General features: G+C 42.1%; 1 protein-coding gene across 4 annotated transcripts in view; it reads right to left on the bottom strand.

Annotated features, from left to right (window-relative positions):
• The window catches only part of dgkg (diacylglycerol kinase, gamma), a 60,045-nt gene that overhangs the window by 19,681 nt on the left and 20,968 nt on the right, over window positions 1-19,396 (bottom strand). For all 4 annotated transcript variants that reach the window (XM_028393728.1, XM_028393725.1, XM_028393727.1 and 1 more), the window contains 11 exons: window positions 19,230-19,347; window positions 18,862-18,950; window positions 18,414-18,530; window positions 17,901-17,999; window positions 17,495-17,605; window positions 17,337-17,410; window positions 15,461-15,535; window positions 12,859-12,944; window positions 12,674-12,763; window positions 10,637-10,797; window positions 2,606-2,670 (listed from right to left, as the gene is read on the bottom strand). In XM_028393728.1, the coding sequence (XP_028249529.1) occupies window positions 2,606-2,670; window positions 10,637-10,797; window positions 12,674-12,763; window positions 12,859-12,944; window positions 15,461-15,535; window positions 17,337-17,410; window positions 17,495-17,605; window positions 17,901-17,999; window positions 18,414-18,530; window positions 18,862-18,950; window positions 19,230-19,347 (1,085 nt within the window). The remainder of the gene's footprint in view (window positions 1-2,605; window positions 2,671-10,636; window positions 10,798-12,673; window positions 12,764-12,858; window positions 12,945-15,460; window positions 15,536-17,336; window positions 17,411-17,494; window positions 17,606-17,900; window positions 18,000-18,413; window positions 18,531-18,861; window positions 18,951-19,229; window positions 19,348-19,396) is intronic.

Genomic DNA, 19,396 nt, shown 5'->3' on the forward strand with positions numbered 1-19,396 from the left:
GGTGCAAAAATAGATAAGGTAAAAAATGAAAGAAGAGCACAGTCCCTTTCTCTGGTCTCACCCCTGCACAGCTGGGTGTGAATGTCTGCTGGTTCTGGAAAGTTACAGTTAATGTGTGACACAGACACCTGTTGTCAGAAAGGTGTGTGTTTGACCATCCAAAGTGCAGTTTGGACTCATCATTAATGCTGAGGGATGGATCTCCTCCTCTCTTAAGTCTATTCTTTTTCTTTGAAAGGCCTCCAGACTGGATGGCGGCATCATTCTGAGTGTGAGGAGTCATTAGCGCCTGGGCCCCAGGCTTCTGGAGCTATGTTATTGTGACCATTAGCTGCCACTGAGGTGTCAGGAATCACACAGGCCCTCTGTCCCTGCAGGCCCAAGATAGATGGGTGACACTGAGGGGGAGTAGGGGATGCTGTGCGTGAAACAATGTGGGATTGTGAGTGGCAGCGGGGACAATGAAGCACTGAGCTAAGTGCTACATGTGGCTGCGGGCCTCCCTTCACCAGGTCAGAGGTGATCGATCATCTGCTCGTTCAGCACAGTCACTCCTTTCAGCCCAAACCAACAGAAGATCTAACTCTGCCAAAACATCCGTCACGTCACAATAAAAAAGTCGCAGTTGTCCGTCAGCTGTCTGTCCTCTGGCAAAGTATGAAAAAGAAAATTCACAGAAAAAAATAACCTCCAGTGAAGGCTTACTGTAAACACAGAGCAGTACAGTGTTGGTATTATTTGGTGAAGTGTCAACACACAATTCGTGTTTTGTGAACACACACTCACTTGGAGCTATAAGATGTTCACAGAGCGAGTAGAAACAGTGTGAACCATCAACAAATAAGAAGAGCTCTACCATGTGTAACCTCTTTGTCTGTGTGTGTGTGTGCATTGAAATGGATCAGTGAGGTCCTCAGAAGACAGAAGCATCTTGCTGTTCGTGGCCTCTCTCTGAGACACAGGATGGAAACTTCTGCATTAATTTTTGAATTTCAAAGAGTAAACAACCCCCTCTCTCTTTTATTTTCCACTGTGTGCAGACTAATTAACTATGAAGGAGAGTTTTGCATACATGTTGCCATCATGCAAACAACATTCAAACAGCAGCATACAGAGCTGTGGTCCCGAATGATTCTGTGGCAAAACAAGCTGCTACACTTCAGTGTATTGTGATTCAAACCAGCAGAGACAACATCAGAAATGATGCTGGTGTGCACACGTAGAATGGCTTTAATGAACCTGGCTGTTCTATCTGAACAGTACTGAAGAGGGACAGTGGTGAGTGGAGGTTTACAACAGAAACAACATTTCCTGTGAAAAGGTACAGTGAGGCAGAAGTAGGAACACAAAATTAATATGGAGGTCTTACTAGTGGGTTTATGTACGATTATGTAGAAATTCTCTGGGATGTCTGTTTATAAATTCCGAATAAAGACTACTGCCACCTGCTGGCATGAAGAGTTTTTTTTTTTTTTTTTAATCAGAGAACAGTGCGGCGTAGTTGGTTGTTAGCTGTAGTCTTTGTGGTGTGTTCAGACGCTGAGGTGATGCCACAGTGGATTTTTGATGCTGTAAGTTAATTTATGTCAGTAGTATGCAGATTATCACAGAAAGGCCTTGCTACTCACCTGTTAATCACACCATGTCTTTTTTGTGTATTTTCTGGTGAGATCTAATTTTGTTGCTGATTCTCAGTCATCCAGGTCATTTTTCATTCAAGAGCTTGAATCAGGTCAACTAGACCTGCAGGGCCTTTAACAAGTGCAGTTACCCTGCTTAAAGCTTTTGAATGAGCTCCTGACTCACTGAGAATCAGCAACAAAATTAGATCTCACCAGAAAATACACAAAAAGACATGGTGTGATTAACAGGTGAGTAGCAAGGCCTTTCTGTGATAATCTGCATCAGCATTTAACAGCTAGATGGACACTTAAAGGGACATTCCTCCCCAGTTTTCTATTTCTTAGACTTTGATCCTGACGATCTTGTTACCATGGTAAACTGATTTATTATTTGAGACGTAAAACCTAAAGGTAGAGTTTAAAGAAGATGGTCATGTACCCGACTCTCTGTGTGTTGAGCTCAGAGTGGAGTCATCGATGTGACCGAGACCTTTCTTTTCATCCGACTGCGATTCTCTGCGCTGACCTCTCTCACTCTCCTGTCAGACTGAGGCAGCTTCCTGCATTATATAAGACTATTAATTAGACAACTATGCACTTCTTCTCATGGCCTGCCATTTGAAGATATCTGCTCTGGTTTTGCAATGACACCAGGCTCCATTGACGTCACCACCACACTCGGATGTCTTCTCTTTGTGGTGAGTATTTGTATATACATTTAAAAATGAGTTAGGAACTCCACCTGAAGCAACAGTGAATATGTGTCTGCACAAGAGCAACACTGCCTTATCAATATATTGATTCCACTGTGCAGGCAGTACTCTTATTGACTGCTGATAATTGTGGTTCTGTGTGAACTGGGGTCTCCAGATTAAAGTGCAGGGTCACTGCTTGGTTGTGAGGAAGCTTATTAGCTAATGGCCAAAGGTTAACCAACATCAGCTCCTCCGTGCAGGTGTTTATTAAATGTCTCCTTCACTGACCTGCTGTTAAACTTCTCCGGGTGCTTTTCCCGCATCAGATGAAAGCGGTGAGCGATGGAGGCGTCCTGTAGGCAGAACAGAGGAGACAACATTACCTGTGAGGCACCAGGCTTAATATTATCACAGCAGGCAGGGGTTCAGAAAAATTAGACCTCATAAAAATTCAACAATCCCTCAAATTTTGAACTACAACAATCACATGACACATCATTTTCTTGATGATTTTTATTAGGTTTGTGTGGATTCAAACTAATTTAAGAGACAGATTTAAGTTGTCAATTCCCCCACCCCCCACAAAAAATGAAGGTTCTGACAATTTACGCTTATCGGTCAAAAGGTGATTGACAACTTTGTCAGCACTGTCCAACGAAATGGACATCGGCCTACAATCTCTGGTCTTATCACCATGAGAAGTCCACAAGGAAATGGTGACATCATCATTGCAGGACGCTCCTCCTTCCAGCACAGTCCACATAGATAGGAGACCACTGACAAGATCCATGACATGATCACATGGCACAGCATTACACCATCACGCAGCTGGGTGTCCTCCAGGAACGTGTTTGAGCAGTTATCCAAGCCAAGAGACAATCCTGAGAGGTTTCTACAGCAGGTTTCTCTCTCATTGAGGTCTGCATAAAGGTGATGACCCTCAGTGGGGTCTCTCATGTTTTAAATGGGTTAGGGGTTTTTGTGAAGCCACCCTCAGGCCAAAAACATATTTGTCATGTTGTCTGCTGCACACTCCTCACAGAGTGGTAACGTCTGACACAGAGGTCAGAAGTCAGCTCAAGCTGGACCCTGCCACCTCCACCCATGTATTTAACCTCTGACCTCTGTGGCAAAGACAAATGTGACCTGGATCAGTCACAGGAGCAGCCTCAGTGTGACCTCACAAACAAACACAAGCAGAAGCTGTCATATAATCATCATCATTATCACCAATGTTCCTCATCTCAAAAGGAATCATATTATTTCGTGCTCTTCTGCTCATCATAATTAATTTAGAACAGAACTGCTGAGCAGCCACAGGAGTGCTTTACATTAAATCCACAAACACACTACAATAACGCAGCGAAACACACAAACATGCTTTAAGCTTCGACTGGATGTGATTGATGACTGCGAGCAGCCACAGCATGGCCTCCGGGTGAGCTTGACCAGAGCATTTTCTGTTGGCCTGAGGACGTGATCTGTCTCTTTACGTCTGAAACAAGTTCAGGATCGAATATATGTCACAGGAAGCAGTATGGTTAATGTAGATTTAACTGCAGTTCATGTGATGGAGACGTTTCTAGCAGCACAAAGTGTCAGAGTGATCATCATCATCATTCTGCTCAACAGAGAGGAAACACAGCCCACACAAAAAACATGTAATCTGTTTATTACTATAAAACCTCCTGATAAGATGTGCCAATAACACAAACAGGCTGCAAATGTAACCAAGTGTTTTAGACTAATTGTGCCTCATTCACATAATGTAATTTAATAGATGACACTCGTGTATGCTTCAGTTTTCAGGCATCATTTGGAAATGATGTGGTGATTATACTCTATTTTTGTATTGCATTCACTGATTAAATAATTCAGAATAATTTCAGAGAGGAACATGATGACTGTAATTTTAGAGAAACAGCATGCTTTAAGCTTTAATATTGAATGTAAGCTGTAATTTTTCCTGCAGCAAAAGGTTTTTAAACCAAAGCAGAATCAACATTTCACTATTTTTTTAGTAAAAAACGTGATGACCCTCTGAACCCTGAACCTGCTCTCACATTTTAAAACCATGTTTTCTTCTGTTGGAATCCAGACTGTTCATGGCTAAGCTAAGAGGTAAGTTAAGCTAAATAAAGGATTATTTGTTGATTGTTTTGTCCTGATGCTAGCAATTAGGCCCTGTTTACACTGGAGAAAGTCAATCCAGCTAGAGTGGGATTGAATCCGGATAGCTTATAAACTGGATATGTTCAGACCTATTTTCAAATCTGTGTGTCCACGCCCAATCCGACTTAATCCAGCTTGTTTGTTGTCCTCCAAACGCTAGGTGAGGCCTCGGAATAAACAGAGTCCGTTCAGGCTGCGGTAGGACCACATGTGCCCATGTGTCTTGCGTTTTTTTTTTTGGTTCAAAAAGCAGTTTATTCTTTTGTAGCCCTGTCTAAAATAAACTCGGGGCAAAGCTGTCATAGTTCAAGGGTTGTTTACATACGACCCGGACACTGTCCCCATGAACCGGAAGTATCACGTCGCTAGCTGTATTTGCATTCAGACCTGAGCCACATTTGAGCCAATCCGGCTGGATCCACCTTCGAGAGGTGGATCGAGATCTACCTGGATACATGTAGATACGGCCCGAATCCCGCTCTAGCCAGATTGAGTTCCCCAGTGCGAACGGGGTCTTGGATGCTTTTCCACCTTTTGCTCTCATCTTCAGGTAGTTAAACGGAAAGTTTTTGTTTTATCTCAACATCAAAAACCTTGCAGGATCACAGAGTACGATGGACACCAGACATCCAACAGAATGAAAATACTCTATGGAGAGATGCTGATAGTTGTATATAAGAAACAAGTGTTTTATTCCTATATTACACAGGTAATTATGGAAGCATTTAGTGCTATTGTTTGCAAGTCTTACCCAGACTCACCCACTGAGGTCTGCAACCACATATAAACCATGTTTCCCCACCAAACAGTTAGAACTGATGAAGCTGCTTGGATGAGAAGTGAAATGTCTTCAAGAAAACTCTACAAGTCCAGATGCCTTGCTTCAATCTTCTCTATGTATTATGACCTGGATGACTGAGAATCTTGATCAACATATTCCTATATTACCATATTTGACTTTCTGGTAAATGTTTACATACACTTTGACACACTTGACATATTTATTCCAAAGTGTTTCTTGCTGCGGCTTGGACGATCAGAACTGCCTGTGACAATGGGCTGGCACGTTGCCTGTGTTTGCAGGTGTTTCAGTGCAAGGAGAACGAAAGGCTGTGACTGAGACAGCTGGACAGGTGCGATTACACGCATCTCCGCCTGTCACTCTCACAGCCATAAACCAGTCGGACCTCCTCAATCAGACTCCGTGGCAATATGCTGAGATCTCATCGCATCAGCAAATGTCCGATCTGAAAATAGATCAGCTGCATCTGCTGCTTTAACTGGATGAGAACTTGATACTGGAACATAGGGAGACGTCATAGAGCAAACTAGCTCTGGCAAAACGCTGAAATCACTGACTCTCAAGGCAAGGTTACTCATCACAAACAACAGGGGAGACCGCAGTTGTTTACGATCTGTGTGAACAAAACAAGAAATGTTGTGTTTCCACTGATTTTCTGGTGTGTGGAGCACAGTGAGTGGATCAGGGCCAAACAATGACACAAAGTGGCCTCAGAGCTCTTCCAAACATGACACCCTGTTTTATGTCTGTTAATCTGCTCTCAGTCCCCCGCTGCTGGCAATCACTGACCAGCTCCACCTTCTGAACAAAAAAAACACAAATCTGCCAGTAACAATATGTGACATTTGCCTTTGTCTATAGTCGCCTGTGTGATGAAGGTTGTTTTGATCTTGCCGTTTGAAGTTTAGCTTGTAGTGTGTGGGTCAGAGGGGGCAGGGGGTGCAGGAGTGATCAGGAGTACGGGAAAAGAGAGACACAAACAACAAAAAACAACAAAAACACTGGCCAGAAAATGTCACCTCAGTGTGACCCGCAGGAGGAGGAGGAGGTTCTCAGCTCACCCCTATTGTGTTTCACGGGCCTCTAGTGATGGGCTTGGTTTGCTTAATGCCACAGAGAAATGTCATAAGAGGGCCTTAAATCTCTTATATCCCATCATATAGTTAACCTGGGATGCAGACAGAAAAGCTAATGTGAGTGTTATAACTCCTAGAACATACAGTGACAAACTGACACCTCACGATCTATTTAAAGAAAACATGCAGTTTTTTTATTTAAATTTTAAGTTGTTTTATCTATGTCATTGTCACTATAGTAACCAGGTTTGATGTATGGTATGCATGGCTTGATGTCACTTCCATATTTTTTGTTTCCACCTCATAGCTGTCTGGATAACAGCAGGATACTATTTAATTAAATATCCACTTTGAGTCAGTACTGTGAGTCAAACCTGAGTGAACATAGACGTTTTAAATGTGTAACAGACATTTACCACCTTTGATAGGCACTGTTTAAAGTCGTGTGAATGGGTCCACGTGTCAGACCATGTGTGTATCTTTGAGCACCGCTTTCTCATGTCTTTAAGACCAGCCAGGTGTCACTCAGCACGGTCATTCATTACTGTGGTAACCTGGCCTGAACCTGGCAGGCGCTGACTTCCTGTCACTGATACTTCCCCTGACCTTCAGCCTGTGCCAGGACGACTCCATCTCTCTCTCTCTCTAGCACTTTATAAACAACAGCCTCTAGTTCTGATGGCCAGAATATGTCATATAACCAAACAGCGTTTAAGCAATGTAATACATGACACTTCTTTAAGATGAGTCATTCAGACTTCAATGGCTCCTTCATTCAGACATATTTGGCTTCAAACATAGAAGGCTGAAAACTACAGGGAGAAGAGCTGCCTGGTTTTATCGTCCTTAGCAGTAAGGGAGAGGGAGAACTAGTTGTTATTTCTTAAAGAACCAGGAATAAATTAACAAATAAGATGGTAGTAACATCTTCTGAGTGTTTAGTGTTGGACATTTGGACACGTGTGTACAGGTCTAACGTCAGATCAGGTTCTGCTAGTTCTGCTTACTTGAAGTGACATTTATTTGTGAAGTATTGACATAATTGACTTAACCACAAAGAGACACAAAACAACCACAAAAAGACACTAAAATATGCACAAAGGGAAAACAACAAGAAGCAAAGCGATGATACTGCAGAAAATGAGTGTGTGCCATGTAGCCAGTTATTGTTTCCAATGTCAGGCATCCTTTAATGGTCAAACAATAGCTAAATCACATATAACAACAAGTCACACTACAAGAAAGCAGACTGTAAAAGGGCTGAAATCTTCCCAACAACAGGATACTGTAACACAATCTACATGAGGATTCAGGAGAAGTGACGTTTGAACCACAGACCCCTGCACATGTCTTAGTTCAACTCGGCCCTGCTTGGTAAACTCAGCAAGGAGCGACTTATATGTTCATCGAATGAAGTGCGACGATAGTCTGCACTGCCCGGGCTAATGGCAATGTCAGGGAGCGCAGGACACATTAAGAACCAGCCATTAACAGCGGGAATCATCTTGCACATGCACACCACACTGTCCTGTGCATGCACACACACACACCACACTGTCCTGTGCATGCACACACACACCACACTGTCCTGTGCATGCACACACACACACACACACACATACATTTACACCTGTGCAGCCATCCACAGCATCGCGCCGCAGACAGATCAGCTTCCTCACTGAAACTTGAGGCAGCATCTTTAATGGCTGCTGACATGGTGTGATTTCCTTCTCTCAGATTCCTCTGGCAGAATTCTTTCCAGGGTGCAGGTCAACTGAAGCACTTTAGGAACCGACGTTGACCAGTATATGTACAGATCCATGCTGATTAGCTAGCTAACTTAGCTTTCACTAACTTAGTGTCCACTTCAGCCACAGGAGTTTGAATAAATGAGTTGATAAATAGTTCTATCCACTCAATATTGCTACATTAGGTAAACAAGCAGCATATAATTACATGGAGCCATGTGAAGCTGAAGCAAGAGGCTTTGGATGTTCACTGCCACCCTTTCAGCTTAATGTAATACTCTCAGCCCCCACTGTTCAATGCACCTTTAAACAGCCAGTTGCTGCTGCCAGTACCAGAATGACTGAACTACCAAATCCTCGCATTCCAAAAAGCTTTATGCATGTTTAACTTCAGGAATTCCCAAACATAGAAATATTTGCATTTCAAAGTTTACTGATGCCAGGGATCAATAAAGTGTTACTTCATCTGAAATGCAGGCACAGATTGAACTCACATAATATACCCTCTGATTTACAGCTCTGAGCCAACCACATGCTCCACACTATGTCATCCTAATTAAGTCAGTGAGATAAAGGACAGATGACTGTCGAAGCTTTCAGATTCGGCCTTGCCAGCCTGCCGTCTCCATAGCAACCACACCCCGAGCAGCAAGGTCTGTGACAGGATGGCAGGAAACGCAAACCTTGTATGGTTAGTAAACCAGATTTGAGGTCTTACTAATGGCTACATCACTAGTGTGAGTCAGAGATTTGGTTTGCTCAGGTGTCGTGTGCACCCAGATACTCAGCCATCTGTCAGCGCGGCTCCTGGAGGCACAGCGATCTGTCGCTTTGTTTAATGGCCGTGCAGTCAGAGCAACACAGATAACCTTTACATTAAAGGAGAAAAAACAGAGCTCTGGACTTCTTTCTAGATTAGTCAGCATGCCTGAACATCTCAGAAATGGGTCAAGAATATATAACTCACGCATAACATCAAGCCAGAGACCTCTAAGATATCTACTGTAGTTAGCAATAACACCACCACTAAATGGTGCAATGAGCCAGTTAATAATCCCTGTAGGGTAAAATTAGCTGTTGGTGTCTAGTATAGAAAGTATCCAACAACTACCTGTATGGTGATTTCCTGAATGCTGCCCCACTTTCTGTAGTCATCATGTGAATGTTCATACCTTATATACTGTATATACCGCTGCTACTGTGTGGTGTGATTTGGATTTGAGCACATGCATCAGTGGGAGCTGAGTTGTGTAACATCACGGTGGTGCGTTTTCATCCTGCCAAAGCCCGCCTTTAAAATTCTACCTGTGCACATATGTCCTCTTCACACTTCTGTATGTATTTATAGTAACATTGGACTGTCTTTTGTGTGATCATGTCAATACAGAAACATTCACAGTTTTCCCACCCAAATCAGAAGACATCAAGTCATGTGTAGTGAAAACCACCACAGGCCCCTTTTACACACTTACCAACATAATAATGTCGTTTCTGATGCATCCACTGGGGACTCTTAGTGGAACTTTATTGGCCAATATAGCTTGTATTTTATTTTAAGCTAATACCCATTGATGCCAATGCATCCTTTGTTCAGACACAGGGAATGAGTATTCCTCATCGCCCACTGCTGTTTAGAAACTAAGCAGCACATTTATAATGTGACATACACTAAAGCTGAACCAGCCAAGCGGCACTGTGATAACTCCACGCGGCTCTTGTTTGTCACCTCTGTATAAACGTCCCTGAGGTCTTCATACTGGCGTCTCCATCAGGACAAGATAAAGGTTGCTAAGCAACTGGTACCTGGCAGAATGCTTCTTTCCTCTTATTAAAGTCAAAACCTGCCCCAGAGACAGAAGAAATTCACTGATGAATCTGCTAATTGCTCATGTCCACATAGCTTGGATAATCTTTCTTATTCTGTTATTGTAACAAGTACTGTGAGGCTCAGTGAGGCAATCTAATGACTCACGTTAACTGGAGTTTAAAGTTTAAAATGAGTAATATATTTCTGTGTTTTTGAATACATACAATACAATGCACACACAGAAAGCAAATTAAAGAATCAGTCTGCAGATTTTCATCTTTCTCATCTTTCAATTAGGAACATAGTGAGAACAATAATACAGTTGTCTTGCTTGTTTTGTGAATTAACTCTGTTTTCAGGAGTGTAAATGTCCTTTTTTAATACCAGTAGAGAAGATGTCATGCTGGGGAGACACTGACAGCCTGTTTACAGCTGAAGACACAGAGCATAGAGGCCGAGGCTGCAGCTTCATTGGCCCTTTAAGAGGATGCAACCAGTGGAGATCATCTAGAAACTGAGCTACTGAGGACAAACAGTGACTGGTGATGCTACCTGGCAGGTCACTTGTTTTGTTTAGCAAAACCATCTTGGCAGTTAATTGGATGAACCATATGTCTGTCACTGTCTATCACAAGCTAATTTGAACCGATCATATCAACAAATCACCATCAGCACTGAGCAGACTGATGTAAGAAAAATAAAAAGGTTTCGTACCACACCAATAGAGAAGTAGTTGTTGACGATGTTGTAGGGGACAGGGTCCCCCTTCTCCTCCTTGTCATCGGGGACGATGTCGATGTTCCAGCGGTCCAGCACCACCTCTGTGCTGTGCTCGATGTCCCGCAGGAACTTTAGCAAGCTGCCGCCCTCGTAACCTGGCAACAAAAACCACAACAAGGACACCGGTCAGACCAGTAACATGACAATAATATGTTGCTTTGTTCTTCTCAGTGTCTGCATGAACAAAACATTTAGATCTATAGTAATTCAGCACTGTGCAGCATTATTACAGAATATTATATCTTTCTATTCTGTAGAAAGCAGCAATAAAAGAACTCTGAAAGCAGCTGAAAACCACAGTGTGAGATTTTAATCAGCGGTTCCCAGCAGCAGCTTTCCTGACGTATAATTCCAACCCATTCATATTTAAATCTCCAAATGGTAAAATGGTGAATTCTACCAGTTCATGTTACACAATGACACTGATTAGGCTGCCATTCCAAAGAAGTTGCCCTCCACCTTCTCAGCTTCGAACCCAGAACATGTTCCGGGCCTGACAGCCCTCTGGGGAGCCCGCAGGACTTTCTCCCAAGCTGACAGGCCGCTTCAGCAGAGAGACTCCATTAGAGCAATCAGAGGGGAAAGTTCGCTCCAGAGGTATCACAGAGTGTGAGGCACTAATGAGCACCATCACACTGGGAGCTTCAGGTGTGAAATATAAGTGTGTTTGCATGTGAACATCTTCACACAGGTACATGTTTGCAAATTTCACCACCTGTAGTTGACCCAAAACAGCCATACTGTGTTGACAGCCTTACAAAAACAACACAAGGTTTCAGCCTAGGGACCAGGAATATCTGTATCAAATACAGCATAGATGTTTTTGTTATGATAATTAAAGTTTGATTAACTGATGAGCCAGGTCATACAAAAAGTCAGTGGACCAAAGAGGACGTCATTTTATATTCATCCTCTGGAGATCATGAATATTTGAATCATGATATTCTACTAAAAGTTAACAATGTGAGAGTACTGGTGGCACTATAGGCAAGTCAGGGTATCAGCAGTTCATCCACTAAAGACCATGAATGTTACAATCGAGCTGATCATTATTAAGAAAATCACACTTCAAATGTCTGGTGGCAGAAAAAGTCCAAGAAAGTCAATAGAGTTCATCCTCCAGAGACCACGAATGATTGAAGCAAACTGATCATTATTAGGATATGTCACTGAAAGCTAAGCATATCACATTTGGTTAAAGGATAGGTCAGTGGTCAGCAGACTCACTGTGGTTCATCCTCTGGAGACCATGAACATGTGATGTGTGTTCACGTGTCTTTCATTGTGTTTTAGAGCAGAGTGGTGGACTGCTCACAGATATCAGCCTCACTTCCACTGTACTCTGAGCTCCAAATTAATCATGTTAAATGACTTCAGTGTTTATTTCTGGGAAAGATGTGTTCAGTAGAAGTCCCAGAGCATGCTAATCATAAGGGCTTATGACAAAATATCATTCATGCACTGGGTAAGTGCTCTGCAGGTCCTCCAAGCAGCAACAAATAAGCAGTCATAAGCAGCAGTTCTAATTGTTGGCACAAAGTTCTGCAGCCAATCAATGGTTGGCAAAGGATTTATAGTGCGAGTGCTTTGCATATTAACAGTTTTTAATTTGACACATAAGAGCTCCCACTCTTCTCCTTTCTTCTTTCATTTCCTAGGAACACACACACACACACACACACGCACACACACATCTTTGTATTCCACTGTAGTTTTCAAATACCTTTTAAGCTTTAAATGAAGCATTGACAGTATTTTGATAACTATTAAATCTTGTTTTTGAAATTCATATTGTTTTTATGAGTTTGTAATAACATTACAAACTCTGAGCCCTGAGCTAACCCTGAGCTGGCCTGCACATATTGCTTTTAACTCTGCTCCCTTTATTATCATTACAGTTGTCGTTGTAGTTAGTTGTTGTAAGTCTGTGTATGGTAAATAAACATGTAGATGTTTTTGTGAGCTCCTCACCTCCTCCCCAGCGCAAGCAGCGTGCCAGGTCGTTCCCTGTGCCCAGAGGGAGGATGGCCACTGGAGGGTCCCTGGCAAAGTTAGCCTTATCTGCAGGCGCAAAAAAAAACACTTTAATCTTATGTACAAAGGTTAAATATAAGGGTTAAAACTAATAATAAGTTCAGAGGTTGTAATCTGAATACCTATACAGTCGAGGATCCAGCCCACAGTGCCATCCCCTCCACAAGCAAGCACCCGGAAATCAGGGACATCATGGAAAAAGTTGAGCCTGTCAAAAGACAGACGCAGATTTAATATGAAGAAAACAACTGCTTTATAAATATACAACACATGGGTCTTCAGTCTTAATATAAAAGTTTATTAGAATTGCTATTTGCAAGTGATAAATCTGTTGATTGTATTTGATAACTGGGAATTCTAAATGATTTAATGAACAGAGCTGGCAAAATGGAGTCTAATCAATATGAGCCCTCTTCGCTGTGCTCGCTCCACTCCTTTGCCTGGAAAACCACAGTCAAAGAGCGGTCACAGAGTGTGTGCCCTTCAAAGGGACCTTTAATGTGTGCTGGGACAAAGGTGTGGACAGAAGCTTTCATCTCTTTCTGTCACAAGACAGCTGCACACAGGCCACAGAGCTCTTTCACGGCAGCCACCTGGTCCTGCGACGGTGTCAGCCCGCAGACCCTTCAAATCACCACAGAGTACACAAACACAAACAGCTGTAGCCCATTTCCTCACAGACAAGACGCTGAATGGTAACCTGAGATTCTTTCTGTTCTCAGCTAATCCAATGCAAGCATCAGCAATGAATTGATCCAACAATTCATCTGTATCTAAACTTTCATATTCCTCCTGTGCATTAGAACTAAAAAAAACACATCTGTGAGCTTCAGGTAGAAGAGATGTGCTAAAATAAAATCTTTATCAAACTGCAGTTCCATGAGTGGCCACATGAGGCTAGCTCAAAAAGAGACCCTGCAGCGATAACAGTTCGACAAAACTTTCTGAGACATCATCTATAGATTTGCAGCTCATTGTAAGACACACCTGAGTCCATCTAACTGAGAATTCCTATGTGGAGTGAAGTCCCACTGTCTGGACATTCTGTTTATAGGCCCAAAAAACAATATGAAGTGCAAAAATGGAACATTTGTAATTGTGGTCATTTTTATATTTCCGAGAATCCCTATGAAACTTGAACGTAGAGAAGCGGATGTATAAACTCTTGTCTTTTCAGCTATTCACTCTAATAAACTAAGTCAAACTGCCTTCGCACATTTCTGGAACCCAGAGCAGCATCCACAACTCGTCTGTGTCAGGGTCAAGATTTTAATTAGGTGCTTCAACCCTGACTTTAGTATATAGCAGCTTAAGAGAAGAACAAAAAGCCAAACAAATATGTTCATAATGACTGAAAATAAAACAAGGTAATTGCATTCCCTAAACAAATTAGTCAGAACCAGCTTCCTCTCACCTCCGAGCCTGCTGAGCCTGTTGCTAGGGAGCCCATGGTAACAGTTGTGTAGCATTCAGTGGGAAGCGGGTTAACCCTCTGTGTGACAACAGACCTTCATTCAGTCCTGTGTGTGTATTTATTTGTATGCATGTGTTTATATTCATACTGGAGAGGCACTACAGCCCGATGCTGAGAGGATGCTGGAAGTGGGATCACTCCATTAAAGACAAACCCCCTATTGTGTGAAAAATACATCATATACATCTAAAAATATGGAGCAGAAAACAAGAGGAGCTCCTTCATTAATAATTACATAATTATTACGACAGGCAGAGAGTGCACTCAGTTTTATTCAGAGTGAAGATCTATCTGCAAGAGAAATGTAATCAGGCTGTTGTATCTTACTATATCTCTATTTTATCATCTTTTATCTGTGCCTTCATTTCATTGTATATTACTTTATCATTTTCATCTTACATTAATTTTATCCAAAATTTTTATACCTTTTATTGCATATCTTCTTTAATCATATCTACTCTCTTATCCATCTCTTTTCTTGTTTAGTGTCTGTTTGGTGCAGTGTGAACACGACCAATAGTTTTTAATGATAACTCCACTGAGCTGTAATACTGTTGAATTTCTGTGTGTTATTATATGATATTACAAAAAACTAAAATGCCTCATATCATGTTTGGTATCTGTTCCAGTGTCCAATCTCACATGAGCTTTGTGTATCGTGTACAACATCCTCCCTTAAGACCTGTGTGCGTCATCGAGTCGCTTTTCTTACAATTGGCTCTCGAGGGCAGCAGCTCTATCTGTCATGACTGAGAGAGAGAGAGAGGCAGAGATGGAGTGATGAGGGAACCCCACAGGATTCTTCACCTTCAAGGTAAAGCATTTACACCCCTTCAGCTGTGCAGGACTTTTTTATTCAGCAAATTCTTTTCAAAGTACAAGCTGTGCTCAGCTCTGACGTACGTACAAGCCTGAGTGTGTATGTGTCAAGAGGTCAAACGCGCTGTGCAGCAGTAATGCAGCGTTCCCATTCCCCTTCACTGACCTCCAGCATGTTAGTCTGACATGACAGCAGCTCAGAGCTCCTTCACTGAACAATAACTGACTCTCTACTTTATATTCATGATGCTCTTATTCTGGAACGCCTGACTCAGCCTAAAACCACTAAACGGCACCTGCACCTTTAAGGAAACAAAAGCAGGAAGATGCTATGAAGTTTGCAGGGTATTTAATAGACTGCATCATGTTTATGTCCTACACCAGCGCGACACAAACCGAATGGTGACATTGGTGTGTTCAATCAGACTTACCCTACCATCGGCCCTCCTTGCTCCAAGCTGTACACCTGCCTGGGGTTCAGAAGGTACCTGAACTTTCTCAGCACCCTGGAAGATCAAAGATGTAATTAGACTGCTATGTCACATTTATGTGCGTTGTTTTTCTGTTGTTGTTTATCTGATAGAGTTATCTGAAAGACACCTCGACAACTTCTTGCTCTGATTATGTTTTTTTAATTCAACTTTCACCCAGTGTGCTACCTCTGCTATGTATGCCACTCTATACTGTTAACTTTGTATATGTGCATATTTTATGTACATTTAAGTTCTACAGGGAGCCCAGAGAGTCCATATACATGTATACCACTTATTTTTGTAAAAACACAGAGGATTCAGCTTTGTGCAATGGTTCATGTAAATGCTACTTACATAACAATTATGATAGTGTGTGTTTAAATTTTTAACTTAGTAAAAGCATCATTCAGTTCACCGAATGCATGTGAAATGACTTCTGCTCAGCTACTACACACGTTCACTCAACCCAGATCTTCTAAAGCTGTCATCACCTCAGGCAGAAAAGTTTGAAGTTATAGCTGATCATCTATGGCCTGTTTGCTCTCACATGTGTTATTAGTGACGTCATTCTGTATCCATTTGAGTCATATCCAATCCTCCTTAAAGTGTGCAAAACAATTTCTCTGGTTTCTAATATGTGCTGTGACATCGGGTTAATCAGCTTATTTCATTCTACTAATACAATATATTGATCTAATGATGCCTCAGCCCTCTGTGGCACAATAAACATATTATACAATCTGTTACTTGGATACAAAAAAATATAGCTGTACAATTATTCAAATGAGTTGTTTTTAATTCTCACAAAAGTCTATTAATAGTCAACAATTTCCTTTCTAATGGTGATACACTGTGCGTTGTCATGGTAACGCATGAGGGTATGATTGGTCTTTGTTGTGAGGTTGGTGGGAAACAGTGTTCCAATGGAGGCTTTAAATTGCAGTCCTCTTCATCTTTAAATCACAGCATTCAGCGGGTCAGCAGGGAGGAGCAGAAATCACTCTGCTCTGATTTTCTCATATAAAGCGCCCAAAAGCCCTCTAATAAAAGCATCAGCAATACCCAGAGGTGCTGATTACCACTGCAGCCATGAGATGAATCCTACAGTTCACCTTCACAGAACTGGTAACTATTTGTAGGGGGAAGACCACTAAAACCCACAGACTCTGTTCAGAACAATAAGAAAGCTAAAAAAAATAACCCCTGTATCAACCACCATATACGTAGTAACTTGTGAAGCAGCTTTGTATGAATGTGTAAATGAACAACATCTTTTTTTCCTTCATGCAACTGGCCTCAGAGCTTCTCATTCACTTACTGAAGCTTGTGGACTCTGAAAACTGTCCTAATTCTACTTTCCCAATAAATGGTAGGACTTTTTTCATGAATATATTTTAAGTAAGAAAATACTCAGAAATCTACACATTTGTTGGGAGAATATGTCCATTTGTTTTTGTAAACAAAGCAACAACACATCACTTTAATGTTTGTAGATTATAATGATGTCTTAGTGAGGCTGATTTTTGACATAAAATGTCATGACATCATCAGATTAAACATAGTAGAATTGTGTCCTGCTCAGAATGATACTTGTGGCCTTTGACCACCAAATTCATATCAGTTCATCCTCCATGTGAACATTTATTTGAAGAAATTCCCTCCCAGTGATCTTAAGATTTAACAAGGACACAACAGGCAACCTGACAACAAAAGTCCTCTGGTCATGTCTGTCACTATAAAAATAAGTGGGGTTCAGAGTCACATGGCTTTAGCTCTGATTGTGTGTGTGTGTGTGTGTGTGTGTATGTAGGCGCATATGTGGACAGCAGCTTACCGCTCCCCCTGCCTGCCTCCACTCTTTGGATTGACCAACACCAGGAGTGGGTGAGTACCAGGGAGCGGCGTGATCTGCAGACAGGAAGCAGAGACACACTCATGTGAGCAGCTGCATCCAGTCACTCTAGTGAGCTTCTGAATGATGGACAGGCCTACCTGCAGTGCTTGTCCATCTCCAGGAGAGAATTTAAATGTCTGATTGGTGTCGTCGGGGCTGGTGCTGGGCGGAGACTCCCCCTCCCCACGCTTCACCACAGAGTGGCGGTCCTGTCAGAGAAGGATGCAGAGTTCAATTAGTCAGCCCACATTCCCCTTTATGAATAAATGATGTGCAGGTGCCCTGATAATATGCATAAAATCAGTTTGTCAGTGATGTGTTTGTGCAGGATATGAAGAACTGAGACTAAAAAAAGAAAGAAGAATCAGGAGAATCAGTGTAAAAATGAAGCAGGTGCAGAGGATTTCTATATTATGAGCACTCCCACTGTCTGAACTTCCTGTCCATGGGGGGCGCTACAGAGACAGTGTGTGTTGTACAGGCAGCAGTAACATGGCCTCTCACCAGGACAACAGGGCAGATGTATGATGGCAGCAGCGTGTGGTCCCTCAGAGCTCCTCCATCACACTCTGGCTTCACATTAGATGCACACTTATTATGGAGCTGCAGAACAGAAACGAGACAAACTGTGCACGTCATCCATCTGAGAGCCTCATCAGAATTCAAAAACTACTGAGTTGAGCTGAATCAATCAGAAAATGTCTGTATTTTAATGAAAGTTTTGTTTTAATGCAGACTGGAGAAGGAGTGTTTTTTAAAGTTTAGAGAGCAGATTCAGTTTTGGGCAAAGTCAAAGTCTGCAGTGACACCTAGTGGACTTAACATGTAACAACAAGTGGCATGTTCCAATCACACTGTGAGGACATACAGATTGCTGTAAAGAAAATAATAATAATTTAATTTAGCATTCTAATTTGGTTCATGTCTGCCATTGGGGAATTTAGGTGCAGTCATTTTCACAAAAATCGTTGTTGTTGTTGGTCAGTATATGTTTGTATTGATGTGGCAGGAACTCACAGTGCTCTGACACCAAACACAGTGCAAGCCAGTCAGGCCCTGGTAATACTTGATGCTCCTGTGACAGCGATCGCACTTGGTAGGAGAGTTACCCTCCATCCACACATGCTGCATAGCCTGCAAGACATTAAAGTATCACAACAGTAACAATCATTTCTTAATACTGGTTTAAATTTAGGCCAAGGTGTTTTTTTAATTACAGTAAATTACTTGCTTATTAAAACTGTTAATAATTAATTTAATAACACAAATGTAATATTGATAGAGGAGTTTTTGGCAGTAAAAAGCGAAATGCATTGCTAACTGTAATCAACATGTGACCTGACTCCCACTGAGACCCTCAGGTGACCTCTCAGGCCCTCCCATGATCCTCGCTGCTCTCCTAAACAAACAAGGAGTCAGCAGGCCCGTGCAGAACAAAGCGTTTCAGGACTCTGTTTGTACTCACGTTGGTGTGTCTACGTGACTTGGCGTAGGTGCTGATGCAGGCGGCGATGTCTTTGGACACACAGCGTTCGTGTACTGTGTACTTGCATACTGAAAGCACACAGATGAGGTTCAGAGATATTTTATAGGAAAGCTTTCTTCTTAATAAATTAATCTAAAACATGTTGGCAGGGTCAGACAGTAAGTCCTCAAGAATACAGTCAATAATAAAATTACACTGTTAGTGTTTTTTTATGATGCTGTGAGAACTTTTAATTGAAAACACCACTGAGTCAGACACACTGGGAGGGGGCAGATAAAGATGGAGGAGGGGATGGAGAAGGAATGAGGACAGGAAGTTAGAGGACAGTGATGGACAGACAGACTCACTCGAGCAGCACAGGCCCTGCTTGCGGACTCCAAGCAGCATGGTGTGGCAGTAGTTACAGTAGGCTGGTTTGTTGAAGTGCTTCAGACGCCAAACATGTTGCCCGTCCTCCTGCACATTCTGTGGAAGAGGCCAGAAGAGGAAAAGTCAGTGGGACGGACTTCTGTCA

This window comes from Parambassis ranga, chromosome 21 (genome assembly GCF_900634625.1).
Source record: "Parambassis ranga chromosome 21, fParRan2.1, whole genome shotgun sequence".
NCBI classification, from domain to species: domain Eukaryota; kingdom Metazoa; phylum Chordata; class Actinopteri; family Ambassidae; genus Parambassis; species Parambassis ranga.